A 13,891-nucleotide genomic window follows, 5' to 3' on the forward strand; every position below is an offset into this window, starting at 1 on the left:
TGGGGCAAAGCAGAAAGGAGGCCAAAGACACGGGCTTGGCCCCAGAATCATCCCTTTATCTCCCTCTTCCCAACCAATCCCATTGGCCATCAGAGGACCTTGGGCAGAGGCACCTCCAATGGGCTCCAAGGTAACTGTCATGCCAAGACATGACATGCTAGGACAGGCTCGCCCTGCACGTCCATCCGCAGCACCAACGACCCCACCCTTAGGCTGCAGATTCCTGGCCTCACCCCTAGGGAGAGCAGGCCTGCCACCCTCCACACACCCCAGCCAGGACAGGCCTAAACCTGCTACAGAGGAAAACAAGCACAATCGGCTAGAACCCTGCTCTACCTTGTCTTTTAACCAAGAGGTTCTGCCAAGGCCTAGCAGAGGGGGCTGACCCCACATGACTAGCATATCCCTACCCCAGGCCTCTGGAGGGAGCTAGGGAATCAGGAGACCTTGTTTGGGTCCTGGCTGTACCCCAACCTCGCTGTGCCTCCCTGCAAATCACCTAGCCTGTCAGGGCCTGTATGACCATCTATAAAATAAAGGGTCTGGACCTGGTCTGAAGGTCCTCTCCAGTACTGAGACTGTGACCAGGAAGGAGTTAACTGGAGACCAGGCTCCAGGTCAGGAAGGCAAGGGTTAATCTGGAGGGGCGGGTGTCGAGGCTCTCTCTCCTTTTCCTGTGGAGAGTGGAGTTTGGCTGCCACCAAAGTTACTTCCAGTCCTTACTGTCCCTCCTGCCCTTGTCTGGTCCTGCCCAGGGACCCCTGCTTCAAGCCTAGCCTCAGTGAGGGCACAGAGGTGAGTGCATCCCGAGCCCAGGGCTGGGGTGGGAAGGCACTCGGGGACCCAAGGGCAGGGAGGCTGGCACTAAACCAGTGACCAAATGCTTCCCACCCTCCCCCACCCCACCAAGTCCAGATCTGAAGCTGTGGTCAAAGTTCAGACCACTAACCACAGGACTGGGAGAAGGTGGGCAAAGGGGACGGAGGGCACAAGGATGTCTGCCAGGCTTCTAGGGCGGAACATCTGTGGTCGAGCATCAGGGCCAACCCAGGAGGCAGGGAAGAGACGGTGGATGGCAGACTATTTTAGTCCCTGTGTTTAGGGACTTTTTATAGCCTTGCTGCTCAGGGCCGGGAAGAGGGAAAGGGATGGGAGCATACCCATAAGGTCAGGTAAGCACAGTGCCCTCTTGGGACCTTGGAATCAGACCCATTGCCTGGTATAGTTCTTGGGAGCCAGGAGGGAGGTCATTGCCAAGCTCTCCTGGCTGCCTGCGTTCGCAGTCACCAGTCACCAACTACCTATGTACTGACTTACTAGACACTAGATAGGGATGTATGTGTGTGTGTGTGTGTGTGCACACACACGCACACACATGCTGGAGTGGGGGGTTTGGCAGGGTCTCTGGCCTCCCCCTATCCTGGAAAGTTCTCTTCTTTTGAGGACCTTTTGAGGTCCTCTCAGCCCCCAAAACTTCTATGTCCCTTTCAACTGAATGGAGGATTCAGGGAGGAGGGAGCAGGGGTGGGAGGGGTTGTGCTGAGCCTTGTGGGTGGCCCATTCTCTTACTGCCAACGGCATCATCAGCTCTTGATTTACAACCGCTTCTGGTCCCCTTCCCCAGTGGCAGAGGGGAGGTGGCGGACAAGGGTCACGGGGTCTCAGGATGAGAAGAGGACAGAGACCCTGAGGGCAGATTGCTGGGAGTGCCAGTTATTGGGAAGAATCTGTGGAAGGAACTTTTTAGTGAGGCAAAGGGCCCAGGTCTAATGGAAAGTGCTTGGGATTATAGCAGCAAGAAGAGAAGCAAAACATGAGAGGGACAGAGAGACAGGCCATCTGAACTAGTTCTGCACTGCAAGGCTAGAGACCCAGGTTTCAATCCCAGCCCCTACCTCTCAGTAGAGACCTGAGCAAGCCCTTTCCTCTCTACCAGTTTCCTTTTCTGTAAATGGAAATGCAGAGGTAGGCAAGGTGGTGTTTACAGGCGGGCACTGTGGAATTCCCTTGGCAGGGGTACAGAGGAGGGAGGTGGCTGGATGACATGACCTGGTCACCACCTCTCTGTCTCTTTCCCTGTGGCCCAGCTGGGACTGGGCAGGGCAGTTGGCTGTGATTACTGGAGGCTCCTACCCTGTGGTTATATCCCTGACCTCGGGTGCTTGGGGGCGGGAAGGGTGGGCCCTGCTGGAGCCGGCCTGTGGCTGGGGAGCCTTCTTGTCTTGGACTCAAAGTTACTGGGTTGGGAAGAGGTATTTTTTCCGGTTGAGGCCACTTTCGGGAACTGAGCAGGGATCAGCCCCATTTCCTTTTCCAAGTGTCCCACTTGCTGATGCTTGCTTGGCATGGCTCTATGGCCAGATTGGGGCATCCTCAAAGGAGCATGTTTCTGGGTGGCCAGGGCGCCCCTGCTCAATGTCTTTGAGGGATAGAGGGGGGGAGGGGTAGCCTGAGCCTCTCTGCCCCTTAAGGACGGTACCGGCTGATTTGGATGGAGGAGGGGTGGCTGGCTGATCCTATTCCCAGGACCAACGGCAGGAGAAGTTCAGGGACTCTCTTCCTGACCATTCCTCTTTCCCTGCAGGCACCAGGAAGCCCCGGCCAGTTACTCTTGGCTCCTCAACTAGCTGCCTACTTCCAGTGGCTTATGGGGTACAATCCTGTCCAGCTCCGCTGAGATGATCCTGGCCTCTCCCTCCACCCCGTCCAGGGGACGCACCCCCAGCGCGGTGGAGAGGCTGGAGGCCGACAAAGCCAAGTATGTCAAGACCCACCAAGTGATAGCACGACGCCAGGAGCCCGCTCTGCGTGGGGGTCCCGGACCGCTCACCCCGCACCCCTGCAATGAGCTGGGGCCCCCTGCATCGCCCAGGATGCCCGGGCCCGCCCGCCGGAGCAGCGGCAGGCGGCTGCCAAGGCCTGACTCCCTCATCTTCTACCGCCAGAAGCGGGACTGCAAGGCTTCGGTGAACAAAGAGAACGCCAAGGGCCAGGGGCTGGTGAGGCGCCTCTTCCTGGGCGCCCCCCGAGACGCCACCTCGAGCAGTCCGAGCCCAACAGAGCGACCAGCGGCTCCTGGGGTTTGGGCCGCGCCCCAAGATGCCCCGGAAGCGGCAGGAAAGCGGGCGCTGTGCCCCACATGCTCACTACCCCTGTCGGAGAAGGAGCGCTTCTTCAACTATTGCGGCCTGGAGCGCGCGTTGGTGGAGGTGCTGGGCGCTGAGCGCTTCTCTCCGCAGAGCTGGGGCGCCGACGCCAGCTCCCAGCCCGGAACGTCGCCGCCGCTAGGCTCTGGGGACACCAGCGACTGGACGTCCAGCGACAGCGACACGGATCGCCCGGACGGAGCTGGCGGCGGCGGTGGCGGTGGCGGTGGCGGTGGCGGTGGTGGCGGCGGCGGCGGCGGCTCGGAGGCGGAGGGCTCGGCGCGGGACGGGCGCCCCCCGGTGTCGGTGGTGGAGCGCAACGCGCGCGTCATCCAGTGGTTGTACGGCTGCCAGCGCGCCCGCGGCCCGCCGCGCGAGTCCGAGGTGTGATCGCGGCCGCTCGGGAGCGGGCTCCCGGGGAGTCCGGGGTCCGGGGTCCAGGGTCCCGGGAGGGCTAAGGGGTGGATGCAGGGCTGGACCCGGGCACGGGCAGGGGCGCCCTGTCTCTGAGGCGCCGGGTGCCTTTAGGAAAGCCCTTCCCTCTGGATTCTTGGTTCCCCCTCCCCCCGCGAACCTTGGGAGGATGGGACAGAATGATTCGGAAGGCCCTTCCCAGAGCAGACGACCGAGGGGGAGGGGGCAGCTACGTGGCCCCTGTGGAGGCCGGATCTGGGGAGAGAAGCCTGGGGTGGGAGATCGGAGAACCTGCTGAATAAAGCCAAAACGTTATTTAAAGGAGTCGTGATGTTGGCTTAGAGAGCAGCTATTGAGGAAGGGGGCGGGGCGGGCTTGCGCCGAGTTAAGCGCCTGGGTTTTTGGAATGCGAGTTCCCGGCTCACTGTGTGATCCTGGGCAAGCACTTAACTTCCCCGAACCACAGCTGCACCCCTCAGTGATCAAAATATTTTTGAAATGGTCATAAAACGCATGGCAAAGTGCCCGGCATATAGGAAGTGTTCAATAAACGACAGCCACTAAAACCACTACTGAATCAGTACTAACTCCATTATGATCATCTCCACCATCGACCCCCAGAGGTCGATCCAGGCTAGATCTGGGAGCCAGGAACAGCATGTTTGGGGAGTTCTGGGGAGGGGTCTGCTCCAGAAATGTGGGTCTGCTGGCCCAAAAAGGCCCCCATTCCTGGAGATTTGCTGCCCTCTTTGGTTACTAGCTATGAATGGGCTGAGACAGGAAAAATCCAGAATTGAGGACACCAAAGGAAAGGACCATTCAAACCAGGACTTTGATCATCGGCAGCCTCACAGAGGGCCACTGTCTTCCTTTCCCTCAAAGACACACAAAGTCATTCGATTGCCTCCAAGTGGTCCTCCTTCCTTTGCCTGGGCTACCTTCCCCTTTCCACTCATCCTTCTAAGATTACATGTATTCATTCTCCCTCCGAAATTCCTGAATTCCTCAGTTGGCCTCATCTCCGAGCTCCCAAGTACAGCCTTATTTTTGTGTCTCAACTTGTCACCTTTTGTGGAACCCGCTGGTCGGTGAGTCTCTGACCTTCCCCCAGTGCAGGGACGGTGCGCACAGGAGGGCCACAGGCAACGTTTGTTGAATTAAAGAGGCTGAACAAGGTGATGGGGGCCTGTTCTCTAGGGTTCCCCAGTTTCCTGGAAAGTTGTATCCTAAATCCGACGCCAGGGCTGTCATTTTCTCCCTGTACATTTGTGGGGGAAGGGAGTGAGGGTGCTTTGAGCTGGATCTGCCTTGAGGTTGCCCACCCAAAAGCAGTCATCCCCGCCGTCCGGACAAAGGCACGCGGTCACACGGGGTGTCGGGTCAGGGTTTTTATGGGAGTGGGGGAAGAAAGGAGGGGGTGTCCAGCTGGGCCGGCCGACTAGTCGCCCTTGGGCGCAGCCTTCACCCTCATCTCGGCCAGTTTGTGGGTGAGAAAGCCCCACTTGAAGCCGGCCACGTTGTCGGCCTCCCCCGGCTCGGGGCGCTCAGCGGCCTCCTCTGCGGCTTCGTCCCCGGCTTCGGGGTCTGGCTCCGGGTTGGGTTCGGCGCCGCGCAGTATGGACGCCGCTGCCGCCTGCTGCTGCTGCCACCTGCTGGCGAACGCGTCCCAGAATCCCGGCCCGCGCGGCTCCGCCTCCGTCGCGGTCACTGCCTGCGAGGGGGACCGCGCCGCCAGCGGGCTGCGGGATTAGGACGGGTGTCACCGGCCGAGAGGCCCGAGGAGAGGACGAAGAGGGGAGACAAGGCGCAGGCGCCAGTACTGGGACAGGAGGAGCCAGAGGGAGGTCAGGTGACGGGGGTGGGGCGGGAGACTGGAGGTCCGCGGAGGGCTCAGAGGCTCTGGGAAAGGCAGCTGGGATGGGTCAGTGTCAGGGGATCAGGTGAGGAGTCTGGGAAGAGGGGACTGAGACGACGATTCCTGGGAAAGAGTCGGGGTCAGGCGTTTAAGAAAGACGGGGAGAGGAGTACAGCCAGAGGAGGGAAGAAAGCCTGAGCCGTGAAGTCTGGAAAGCTGTGGGAGGATCTCGGACGAGGGGCGGGGCCCAGCGATGGTTGGGGCGGAGTCAGGCTCTGGGAGAAGAGGTCCGGAAAACCAGGGTTGCAGCCCTGGGGAAAGAGGCGGGGCGGGGGCGAGCGCGATGGAGGGAAAAGGGGACTGGGAAAATGAGGACACACTGGAGAGAAGGACAGGTGGAGCGACCCAAGGAAATGAGAAAGGCCTAGATGAGGGCTTAGTGGGGAGGAGCACTGGAGAGGTGGAAAGGCGTGTGGGGGAAGGGCAGTCAAGGAGCGATGCCGAGTCTTGAGGTGGGAGCCTCAGATCTGAGGAGGAGTCCTTGGAGCTCTGGGAAGGACAGGGGATGAGCGCCAGGAGGGAGAAAGGGACCCCTGGGGAGGGAGAGATGGGTGGGTCAGGGGGACCCCCAGGGGAGAAAGGAATAAGGGAGTGTCAAAGAAAGGGGGTGTGACTGGGCTGGAGGAAAGGGCAGAGCGGGAGTGTGTGCCAGAATGGAGCTAGGAGAAAGGAGCTGCCCTGGGTCCTACCCCTACCCTCAGCATCAAAGCCCTTCTAAATCAGTGGTTCCTAACTAAACTAGTGCCTCTCAGGTCCTCCCAAGCAAGCTGCAAATACAGATCCCAGGCCTCAGCCCACACCTGCCGAATCAGAAGCTTTGAAGCTTTGAGGGTCTGGCACAAACTTTCTAGGAGGAGGAGGGTTTAGACCAGCACTGGGAACCACTGGTCTGGACCATCCTCTGTTCGGAACACCTAAATGTTCTCTCTTCTGTTCCTCAACTGTAGGGAGAGGACCACCCCCCAACCATGCGGATGGGGAGGAGAGAGAGTATAAAGTACCTTTCTAGTACCTCAATTTCAACAGCCCTTAAAGTCCTCCTGAGATCTGACCTAAACTCCAGATATGTCGACTTGGCCTCTTTCCTGATGAGAGAAACAGAAACAGCCAGGAGCTGGCTCTCCCCCTGGCTCCCTGGTCAGAAAGATAGACAAATAGATCAGAAGGAAAGGACATTGGGACGTCAGACCCAGCCCAGCCCCCACCAACACACACGTACTGGTCGGCACAGGGCTCCGGTGGCAGTAGCTTGTCCTCATCTTCTTTGTTAAACAGAGACGACATTGTCAGCCAACCTTTCACCCCAACCCCCTGAACCTGGGAGGAAGGGGCTGGGAGTCAGGGAGGGGGTCACAGCAGCCTCTGCCAGGCGCCCCAGGGCTGGGGTGAAGAAGGGAAAACTCACCCGGCGGGCCAACTGTGACATGGAATGGAAAGCCTCTTCTGCGGGTTCTGCCGGCTCAGATTCCGCTAACGCTGGGTTCCCTCTCTGGGACACAAGACCCCCTCCCAGGATGAGAGAGGCCCCAGAGGAATGAGACCTCCCTCCCTGACTGCTAGCCTGGTATGCACACTCCAGTACCCCAAACCCTCCCACCTAAACACCCATCTCATCCACTCACACAGCCGGTAAATCCAGACAGGTGGCCCTCTACATAAAGCCACGAGTCCCATACCTTACCTGGATAGTAGACTCCTGCAGACAACCTTGAGCACACACCTGCTCACCCACAGACACATCCACACGCACCCAGAAATGTGTGCATAAGGGCATGCATGCCAATGCAGACACACCTGTATGTGAGCAACCCCACACGGCTATACCTCTTCCCTTGTGCTACATGTACGTCCTGGGAGGCACCTCTACAAGAACATGTCCTTGGTTACCCCATTCACACCTGTACACCAATGCAGACCAATGCAGATGGCCTTACACCAATGCAGACGGCTGCCTGGAGGCCCACCCACAGCTCCCTCCACCTCTCCACCCCTCCACAGATGCCAAGGCCGAGACGAACACACAGGATAAACAGCCTGCACAGAGGGTCTCCGGAAGAGACATGCCCCAAATCCACACACCCAAAAATCCCTATCTCTAGATCACGCCCACCCGTACAACTTCATGGACATTCTGCACGGACCCCAGTCCTCATACCAAACCCACAGCTACTTCTACACAAGCCCAGCCGGGGACACCCACCTGTCTAGACAGATGCTTCTTCACATTGACACACACACACACACACACACACACCCTTACAGAAATAATTCCTGCCCTGCAACACCTGTTTGCACAACTGCCATATATCACAGCATCTGGATGGAAGATGGTTCCCAGTTTCAGAGCTTTTTTGATCTTTAATGTCAGGACAAAGATGGTCCAAGTTCAGGCTCTGACCTGATGCTGCAATGGTGACTCCACGTTAAGTGCCGCTTTCCCTACTTCCAGTCCCATAGGACTCTCTTCCTCTCAAGGCAAGCCATCTGCATTCCACTGAGCCCTGCCCACTAGAAAGTCGTGTCAAACCCCACGTACCCCCGGTGGCTACTGCCCACTGGTGCTGGAAGGATCTCTTCCATGCGGTAATCCTTGAGATCTTTGGAGACAATGACTATTCTTCTGGTGGTCCCCAAATCTTCTCCCTCAGTTTTCTTCAATACCCTGGCTTTCTGCACCATGCCATTTGTCATCCCTGAATGTGCTGCTGGCTTCTGCACAAATGTGCCCTTCCCCCAGAGCCTGTCCCTTGCCCTTCCTTGTACCTTTCACACCTGCTGCCCCTCTTCCAGGACCCACTCAGCAAGCATGGATCGTACTCACCTCCTCTGCCAGGTCCTCCTCAGTTTCTCCACTTAGGGTCTGTAACACTTTGGACTTGTAGGTTTTCCAGAAGGCCTGGTTCATGGCTGCAGGGGAAACACACCTGGCGCCCTAGTTCAGGCAGGCAGTGACTCAGTGGTCACCCAGTGGGTCTGGCTCCAGGAACTTGGTGAGGCCAGGAGCCTGTCCCAGGGATCAGGTGACTTCATTAAAGATGCACCAGTCTCCCCATCTGGCACAGTGTCCAGCAGGTGAATCTGATCCAGAGGAGTCTGGGGTGGGGATGGGACAGAGCTGGCTTCTGTGGCTTCAGTCCCTGGTCTTGACCCACATTGGCCAAGAATAATGAAGACATCTCCATGGAGGCCTCCTTCCTGGCCCTAGGGGTACTTGAGTTTGAATCTGATCTCTTGGAATGGCTCCAGGAAAAATCTGTTTTCATTCACAAAGTCCATTTATAAAGTCTTTGGGCCCAGGACCCACTCTGGTGCTCCTGTGTCTGTAGTCACACCAGTTGTGCCCTAAGCAGGGCCTGCCCTAGATCCCTACTCAGCTGTGAACTGGATTGATGAGGTTCTAAGGCCCCCAGTTGGCACCCTGGGCTTACATTTCATTGCTTTGTCTGGGCTGGAAACTGATTCCCTTCCCCAGGGATGCACGTGCACGTCTACCTGTTTCCTGGCAACAGGTTCCAAAGAGCTGGAGTCCCTGAATTATTGCTGAGCTCCTCTGGTCAGCCAGAAAGGCACCAGGCTCCAATGAATGGGGAAAGGCTCTCTGGCCCTCTCCCCATTCTGAGCACACAACACCTCGGCTGTATTTGCCTTTGCTGCCAGCCCATGCCTGGGAATCCAGGGCTCAGAGAAAGGGGGCAAAGATGAGAGGTCCTTCTGTGCGCACTTCCTCTTCCCGTGAGAGGAGCTGACCCCCATTCAGTCTGAGGACATGCCTGTGCACTGTCCTCCCCGAGGAGGAACACTCCTTGCTCACGGATCTGACTGGGGTGGATGAAGGATGGAGACCCAAGGGAATAAGTGGGGAACGGTGAGAAGTGGTGAGGGCTTTGTCAGGAACTGGAAGTATCTCAGGAATCCTTGTGGGGGCCAGGATCGCAAACGTACTCACTCTTACTCATTAATTCATTTATTCACATCACGGACATTTTTCAGCACCTTCCAGAGATACGCGAAGCATTTTCCCTCTCTCGACTGACCGCAGAGTCTAAGATCTGAGAAGAAGCTAGGGATGACAGTGCCCGGGGATGACGCAGAGATACACTGGGCCAGGCAGGACGGGAGGGCAGGGACCGGAATCCCCCGGGGGCACGCACCACCCAGCCGCTCCCCAGCAATAGCCTCGCTCAGGTCCGATGAAGCCGCTTCTGGGCCCCGCCCCGCGCTCCGTCACTGACGTTGACGGCCGCGTGGGGGCGCTCAAGACTCCAACAGCGCGAGTGACGTCATCTGAGGCGGTCTGGAGGAGCCTGCTCTGCCCCCGGGCGTCACGTAACGTCAGCCCACAATCCGGAAGCTCCCACACGTGTGCGCCCGACCCGGCTCTGGGCGTCCTGGCCCCTCTGTCACCCGCCATGGGTCGCTCCCGCCGGACGGGTGCGCACCGAGCCCACTCCCTGGCCCGCCAGATGAAGGCGAAGCGGCGGCGGCCGGACCTGGATGAGATTCACCGCGAGCTGCGGCCCCAGGTTCCCGCACGGTCTCGGCCAGACCCGGGCCCTGAGCCTGACCCCGACCTGCCAGGGGGCGGCCTGCATCGCTGTCTGGCCTGCGCGTGAGTCCCGCCCCGGCCTGGCCTGGGGAGGAGAAGCTTAGGCGGGACGGGACGGGGGCCTGAGGTCCGGGCCCTGGGACGTGCAGGGTCTCCTCTCCCGTGGGTCTCCTGGTTTCCCATCCCTTCAGGTTCGCTGCCAAGTGTCAGGAGTAGCTAGGTTCAGGGAGATAGGCATACCTGAGAGGCATCACCTCACTCTTTTTAGCCACCTCCCATCCCTACAGGAGATACTTCATCGATTCCGCCACCCTGAAGACCCACTTCCGATCCAAAGACCACAAGAAAAGGTATGAAGGAGTAAGGAGAGGACTGATGAACGTCTGGGCAGACAGGGCTTGCGTCTGGTCAGCTCCCAACTCTCATTCTTCTTTCTCCCAGGCTAAAGCAGCTGAGCGTGGAGCCCTACAGTCAGGAAGAGGCCGAAAGGGCAGCGGGAATGGGTTCTTATATGACCCCCCAGCGACTGGCAGTGCCCACGGAAGTATCCACTGAGGTCCCTGAGATGGACACAACTCCCTGACATGACCTGAGGATGCAAGTCAGGGGAGCTGCCCGTGGACAGCAAGGCAAGGGCTATGCTGGGAGAGACTGTGCCAACCTCTTTTGGCCCTGGGCTTGGGGAGTGGATGGCCTCACCCCCAATAAAGGAACTGGTTAGAGAAGATTTGCCTCTGACCCTAACCTCCAAGCCACTCCCCTCAGCTCCTGCCCTGGGTGGGGGTGGGGGCGGGTGTTTCTGCTACTTTTGTTTACAGGGTGTCTATTCCCTACTTGGTCCAGCTTTGGAACCTACAGCTGTGCCTTCCCTCCGGGATCCTGCATCTTAGCTGGAGACCCAAAGTGGAACCCAGGTCAGTGAAGGGGAGAGGAAGGATCAGGTTTATACTGTCCTGCTCCCATGAGAGCAGGGACTGGCCCTCAGAAAAGAAATGGGCTCCCGAGATTGCAGCCCCCACTGAGTCACCTCCCCCAGGACCCAGGTAAGAGGCTGCCTACTTTATCCTCAGGCCTGTGGCCGCCGCTGCTGCCGCACCATCTTCCAGACAGCATAGCAGGAGCCACCCAGTCCCAGGACAGCCAGCAGCGTAGCCACAACCCCAGCCAGCGGACTTCGGGGCTCTGCTTTCAGCTCCCCAGCTATCTGCATCTGGAGATACACAGAGGCTCCATCTGAGGGGTGGGTCAGTTGAGACTTCTGGGAAGGTAGAGGGTGGGAAGGAGCGGAGAAGGGACAGCTGGGTGAAGGAGATACGGGTGCCATTGTTGCCCCAGGGAGATTCCATCCCAATCCCTCTCGCTTCACTGCCCATCTGGGCCCTGGCTGCTCAGGCGGCAGGAAACGTGACAGCCTGGCTGCTGGGGGTGTCAGCCCAGCTATGGTAATGGAAAAGCGGGGGGCCGGTGGCCGAAGCCATCAGTGAGAGGTACTTACCTGTAATACCCGGAAGTAGCCGGGGGTCAGGCGTCGGAATTTCATGGTGGATGCCACTGGTCTCCCTGGCGGCCTGTGAGGTGGAAGCAGGAATGAGGGGTAGTGGTGTTGGTGATACCCAGAAGCGGAAATCAGGGCATAGAGGTTTCTGACCTCCCATATGCATGAGAGCCATGCCTGAGAGGATGCTCACCAGTGTTTGCTCTCCCAGGTCTGGCGGGGGGCGGGGCAGCTAAACCTTTAAATCTGGTCCCTTCCCCCTCCTGCCCATCCTGCCAGCCTCAGGAACAGCTGTCAAGAGAGATCAGCATCAGGCCTGAGCAGCACCTCCCCCACTCGCCAGGGAGGCCAGGCTGGGTAGGCAGGAGAGGCCTTGCCTGGCAGCGCTCAGGAGTCTTAGACCCGGATCAGGTACTGGGAGGGTCTCCCCAGCCCTGGTTCCGGCTCTTTCCCTACCCCTCAGATGGTTGGATATCGCCAGTCAGTCCTCAGCAAAGGAGGAACAGAGTGCCTTATTAACTTCCTATCCTCCCAAACATTGGTAGGCCTTTTCACTTGGTTTCTGTTGGATCAACGGCCCCTACCTTGGGGAGAGGCACATACCACTTCTTTCTCCAAGATGAAGTTCCTATAGGGACTTTCCTATTCTTGGCTTGAGAACAATAAAAGGAAATCAGTATATACTGATTAAGAAAGTTGTCCACGGCATGCTAAAAACCAGTGGCCAACCGTGTCAGGCAGTATTCTAAGCAGTGAATGTATATTATTTTATTTGGTGTTGACTATCTCCTAAAATGAAAAACATAGCATGTGGCGTATCTGCCTATGTAGAGAATGGAAACTTACAGTAGTCCCCGTTTGGGAATGGAAGAGAGAGAGAGAATGCCCTACTGTTAACCTTTGAATGTTTTACAGCAAATGTATAGAAGTAGCTCTTATAAACTCATAAAACTACTACCATTTACTCTACCCTTACCTGCCAAGCCCTACCAGGTACACAAAATAAAGGCAAGGTTGTGGGTGTGAGGCCCCCAGGCCTCTCAGGGGAGCAGTTGAGTATGAGCGGTGAGTTCCTGTCTGTTTTTCCCCTGCAGGATTTCGTGTTCAGGGAGGGCAGGGGCCGGCTGGCTCAGGGAAGGTGTTTGACGAAATCAGGATGGTGGAGACAGGGTCTGTGTTTATTGGGATTCCGCAGAGTGCCACAGGAAGGCTGTTGAAGGAAGAGGCAAAAGTGTGAAAGAGGGGTGCAGCATGGAGCAGTGATGGAGGGACACATGCTGCGCAGGGTGTAAGGAGGCGTCAGGCAAAGGAGGAAGACAGAGGTGAGGGCTGTGTTGCACATTTGGAGCCTCCTGGGTCACCAGTGAGGGACCTGCGGGGACCTTGAAAGATACAGCCAGCAGTCTGCATTCATGTTCGATGCCCCATGTGAAGGTGGGAAGGGGTCAGCAGAGCTGGCCAAGGTCCAGAGACCTGCATTTGTATGTGAAATTATTCAATGATGACAACTGAAACACACTATAAGAGCCATCCATAGGCCAAGTGCAGAATTTGGGTTTTAGGGCAAGATCATGACAGGCTGGGGCACTGGTAGGGATTCCAGAGTGATACAGCCAGAGGGCCAAGCCCCTCTCCACAAAATCAAAGCAATAATAACTCCTGTGTATCCTATGTGTTAGATTTCAAAGTACTTTGAGCAAATCTTCACTGTGCTAAGGTGTAGATGTCCCTGTTTTAGATGGGAAAAAACAGGTTCAGAGAGGTATTGAGGTTAGTCTCAGTCACACAGCAGATGGAACTGATTCTGTCTGATTACGAAGTCCAGGGAGTCTCCTGGCATGGGATGATGATGGTGATGGTGGTGGTGAGGAGGGTGACAGTTCTAAACAGTATGTTTCAGACTTGTTCAAAGAGAAGGGGTCTTAACTGGGATTCAGAATTCAGGGGCCCCATAAATTTGGATGAGAAAAAATGTTACATTTTTCACTAACTTATAACCAAAATTTACCATTTCTTTCTAAATGGATTGACATATCAGTAGTATCTGTGTCTTTATCACCTATTGAAATCACAGATATTTTCATATCAAAATACAGTTGTTCAACGGTCTCCACATTATATATGCTCATGACTATTTCAAAATCGTGATAGTTATTAGCCCACTACTAAATCACACTCTTTCAGACACTCCTGCTACATAGCCACCATTGATTGGGCAGCTGTGGCCTAGCAGAGGATCCGTGACCAAATGGTGCATCTCATCTACCCGTTCTCATGCTGGTGACCTAGGCTTCCCCATTAAGCTCCTGCATTCCCTCTGCTTAGTTGTTAACTGATAAATATGTGCAAAAAGGTGAATCAAAGACCCCCCCCCC

At 56.9% G+C, this 13,891-nt stretch overlaps 3 protein-coding genes across 3 annotated transcripts; 2 read left to right on the forward strand and 1 right to left on the reverse strand.

The window, feature by feature from the left end:
* Window positions 1-691: 691 nt before the first annotated feature.
* Window positions 692-3,536, forward strand: FAM110D (family with sequence similarity 110 member D). The gene is made up of 2 exons (XM_044236333.1): window positions 692-795; window positions 2,585-3,536. The coding sequence occupies exon 2, from the start codon at window positions 2,679-2,681 to the stop codon at window positions 3,534-3,536; it is 858 nt and encodes a 285-aa protein (XP_044092268.1). The 5' UTR covers window positions 692-795; window positions 2,585-2,678.
* A 1,462-nt stretch (window positions 3,537-4,998) lies between these two features.
* Window positions 4,999-8,380, reverse strand: C2H1orf232 (chromosome 2 C1orf232 homolog). Its single transcript, XM_044236334.1, has 4 exons — window positions 8,297-8,380; window positions 6,881-6,964; window positions 6,695-6,792; window positions 4,999-5,299 (listed from the first exon to the last, which is right to left on the reverse strand). The coding sequence occupies exons 1-4, from the start codon at window positions 8,378-8,380 to the stop codon at window positions 4,999-5,001; spliced, it is 567 nt and encodes a 188-aa protein (XP_044092269.1).
* A 1,438-nt stretch (window positions 8,381-9,818) lies between these two features.
* Window positions 9,819-10,746, forward strand: ZNF593 (zinc finger protein 593). The gene is made up of 3 exons (XM_044237495.1): window positions 9,819-10,084; window positions 10,309-10,371; window positions 10,463-10,746. Exons 1-3 carry the CDS (start codon window positions 9,885-9,887, stop codon window positions 10,602-10,604), a joined length of 405 nt encoding a protein of 134 aa, XP_044093430.1. The 5' UTR covers window positions 9,819-9,884; the 3' UTR covers window positions 10,605-10,746.
* The last annotated feature ends 3,145 nt before the right edge of the window (window positions 10,747-13,891 follow it).

Source organism: Neovison vison, chromosome 2 (assembly GCF_020171115.1).
Source record: "Neovison vison isolate M4711 chromosome 2, ASM_NN_V1, whole genome shotgun sequence".
Taxonomy (NCBI): Eukaryota; Metazoa; Chordata; class Mammalia; order Carnivora; family Mustelidae; genus Neogale; species Neogale vison.

What these genes read in the sequence shown, in the direction of transcription:
- FAM110D (XM_044236333.1), top strand. Translation starts at nt 2,679, where the DNA reads ATGATCCTGGCCTCTCCCTCCACCCCGTCCAGGGGACGCACCCCCAGC.
- ZNF593 (XM_044237495.1), top strand. Translation starts at nt 9,885, where the DNA reads ATGGGTCGCTCCCGCCGGACGGGTGCGCACCGAGCCCACTCCCTGGCC. An exon ending in CATCGCTGTCTGGCCTGCGC is followed by an intron (nt 10,085 to 10,308) that starts GTGAGTCCCGCC and finishes CCATCCCTACAG; the next exon opens with GAGATACTTCATCGATTCCG. An exon ending in TCCAAAGACCACAAGAAAAG is followed by an intron (nt 10,372 to 10,462) that starts GTATGAAGGAGT and finishes TCTTTCTCCCAG; the next exon opens with GCTAAAGCAGCTGAGCGTGG.
- C2H1orf232 (XM_044236334.1), bottom strand. Translation starts at nt 8,380, where the DNA reads ATGAACCAGGCCTTCTGGAAAACCTACAAGTCCAAAGTGTTACAGACC. An exon ending in AGGAGGACCTGGCAGAGGAG is followed by an intron (nt 6,965 to 8,296) that starts GTGAGTACGATC and finishes CTTGTGTCCCAG; the next exon opens with AGAGGGAACCCAGCGTTAGC. An exon ending in TGTCACAGTTGGCCCGCCGG is followed by an intron (nt 6,793 to 6,880) that starts GTGAGTTTTCCC and finishes CCTTCCTCCCAG; the next exon opens with GTTCAGGGGGTTGGGGTGAA.